Source organism: Scomber japonicus, chromosome 12, assembly GCF_027409825.1.
Source record: "Scomber japonicus isolate fScoJap1 chromosome 12, fScoJap1.pri, whole genome shotgun sequence".
Lineage (NCBI taxonomy): Eukaryota > Metazoa > Chordata > Actinopteri > Scombriformes > Scombridae > Scomber > Scomber japonicus.
In genome coordinates, this window is record NC_070589.1 from 35,564,641 (window position 1) to 35,567,324 (window position 2,684).

The 2,684-nt window shown below is 48.0% G+C and overlaps 1 protein-coding gene across 1 annotated transcript; it reads left to right on the top strand.

Annotated features, from left to right (window-relative positions):
- The first annotated feature begins 698 nt into the window (after nt 1–698).
- Nucleotides 699–2,291, top strand: LOC128368999 (dnaJ homolog subfamily C member 5-like). The gene is made up of 4 exons (XM_053329945.1): nt 699–805; nt 926–1,139; nt 1,225–1,399; nt 2,194–2,291. The coding sequence occupies exons 1-4, from the start codon at nt 699–701 to the stop codon at nt 2,289–2,291; spliced, it is 594 nt and encodes a 197-aa protein (XP_053185920.1).
- The last annotated feature ends 393 nt before the right edge of the window (nt 2,292–2,684 follow it).

Here is a 2,684-nt window from a genome sequence, read left to right on the forward strand (position 1 = left end):
GTGCTGACTCTCATCCTGACCGTTTCACATTCAGCTGCAAACCGTCCCAGAGCCTGTTGGAGGACTTCACCTGTAGAGTCCAACAGAACAACATCAACCGTAAACAGCAGAGAGGTGATTCTGAGGTCCCCAAACTGGACTCTCTCCTCCCCCTGGCTGCACCTTGAGACTCTGTCCATGTGTCCCATGACCCCTCCAGTATCCCTGCAGGGTGAAGAGCTGGTCCACTGTTCCATGGCCAGGATCCACATCGCTCCTCCTGAATCAGAGTTTCAGCAATCAGCTGGAGCCTTTCTGCAGCAGCATCAGTTTCTCCTGGAGGCTGAGTCGTGTGATCCCTGATAGTTGGAGCCTCCGGTCCCCCTTTTTAAAAAATGGTGACCACTATCCCGGTGGTCTGCCAGTCCATGGGTTCTGTCCCTGACCTCCATGACAGCCCCACAATGTCCAGAGCCTTCAGCATCTCAGGGTGAATCTCAACCCCTACTTCCCACCCGATGGGGCCGTTCCTCCCAGTCACCCCCCTCCAGGGTTTTTTCTCCATTGTTGTCCAGGTGGACATTTGTCTCTCTGACATTTGTCCCTCTGATGTTTGTCCCTCTGACGTTTGTCCCTCTGATGTTTGTCCCTCTGATGTTTGACTCTCTGATGTTTGTCCCTCTGATGTTTGTCCACCTGCTGCAGGTGACGCTGGCAGGATGTCTGAAGGGAAACAGCGATCTTTGTCCACTTCAGGAGAGTCTCTGTATCAGGTCCTGGGCCTAGAGAAAGGCTGCAGCCATGACAACATCAAGAAATCCTACAGGTAAGACAACTAGAGCCCCGCCCACTCACCTGCACCAGCTGACCAATCATGGTTCAGTTACTATCTTCTTCCTGAGCTTTCAGCCGCAGTGAGTGAAATATAGTGTGTGTGTGTTGACAGGAAGTTGGCGCTGCGTTACCATCCCGATAAGAACCCAGACAACCCCGAAGCAGCCGAGAAGTTTAAGGAGCTGAACAGCGCTCACGCGGTCCTGTCCGACCTCACCAAGAGGAACATCTACGACTCGTATGGCTCGCTGGGACTCTACGTCGCCCAGCAGTTCGGAGAGGACAACGTCAACACGTACTTCATGCTGTCCACATGGTGGGCTAAGGTGGGCGGGGCTTACACTGCCTGTGAGCCTGTGACTCTGTGGTCAGGTGACAGGAAGTGACGTAGCGTGTGTGTTTGTGTCTCAGGGTCTGTTTGCGGTGTGCGGGATCCTGACGGGATTTTACTGCTGCTGCTGCCTCTGCTGCTGCTGTAACTGCTGCTGCGGGAAACTCAAACCGCCGGCCAGCGGCGAGGGGGCGGAGCCAGACTACGTCTCCCCTGATGACCTGGAAGAAGAGATACGCAACGACCACGAGGACGGTGAGATGAGCGATGTGATTAGTTGGTTGTTGTGACCAGGGATGTAACTGAAACATGTGGGTCAAGGTTCACCAGGTCTGTTTGAAGGCTGATCTGAATCCTGATTGGACACATTCAGGCTGACAGAGCGGAGGAGGCGGAGCTTTAAACACAAATCATTAATGAATTAAGTGATAAATGCTTTAAATGATTTAAATATAGTGATGACATGGTGTTAGTCCGTTCTACAGGAGACAGACCCAGTAGGTGAAGCTGCTTCTCTGGACACACTAAAGTCTGTCTCACATGCAGTCAGTTGGAAATGAATGTGGGTCAGACCAAAGACCTGATTGTCTCTGATTATCAAAACTAAACATCCAAACAGAACCAGTTTCACTTGATGGTGAACAGGTTGAAACTGTGGATCATCAGCTGAACCTCTGAAAATACAAAAGATGTTCACAGCGACTTTATCTCCTCAGGAAAGGACAGGGAGGACAGCCAGGAGCATGTTAGGACTGTTTCCATCCTCTATAGATCCAGTTTGAAGACACTGTCGAGTCCCTCTGGTTACTGAAAATGCTTTTAAGAAATCCTTCATTCCATCTGTCAGCATCCTGAGATCCAAGCTACAGACATCAACTGTTTAATGTGGAATGAGACTTTTTATTGTGTCTCGTGTTTGGTGAGCCGAAGACAAGTGTAGACCTTGGTGGATGATAAAGCTTTATTCTATTCTATTAGTTTAAATAAAGAGTAAAACCAGTGTGTTGTTGGTCTCACTGTGGATGAAACAGGTTTGTGTTTGTCTGCAGGCGTCGACGCTCCGATCGTTCAGCAGCCGACGAACGCCAGCGAGAAGACTCAGCTGATCACCGACGGCCACCGTAGATACGCAGACACCTACACATGAAGCTGACAGCGAACGCATCACTGCACCCAGAAACCAACTCCATCAGCTGATCCTGAACCCGACGGATCGCTGTGACGCCTGCATCACTAGAACTCAAACAACTGGTTTAAAGTGTTATTAATATAAATTATATTAAAGTTTAATTTAAAAACTGAATTTGAGTCTGAAATTTAATTTAATGAAATCTTCTTTGTTTTCTCCAGAAGATAAAAATATGTTGTTTAATAAGCAGCAACATCAAACCTCCACTGACTCCACATTAAATACATTGAATACATCATTTCTATTGAAAACACATTTGAAGTTTATCAGCTGTGTCTTAAACAAAATGAACTTTATATGCTGTAATTATTCCTCCTGTTTATAATATGAACCTGATTCAGCAGTGAAGCT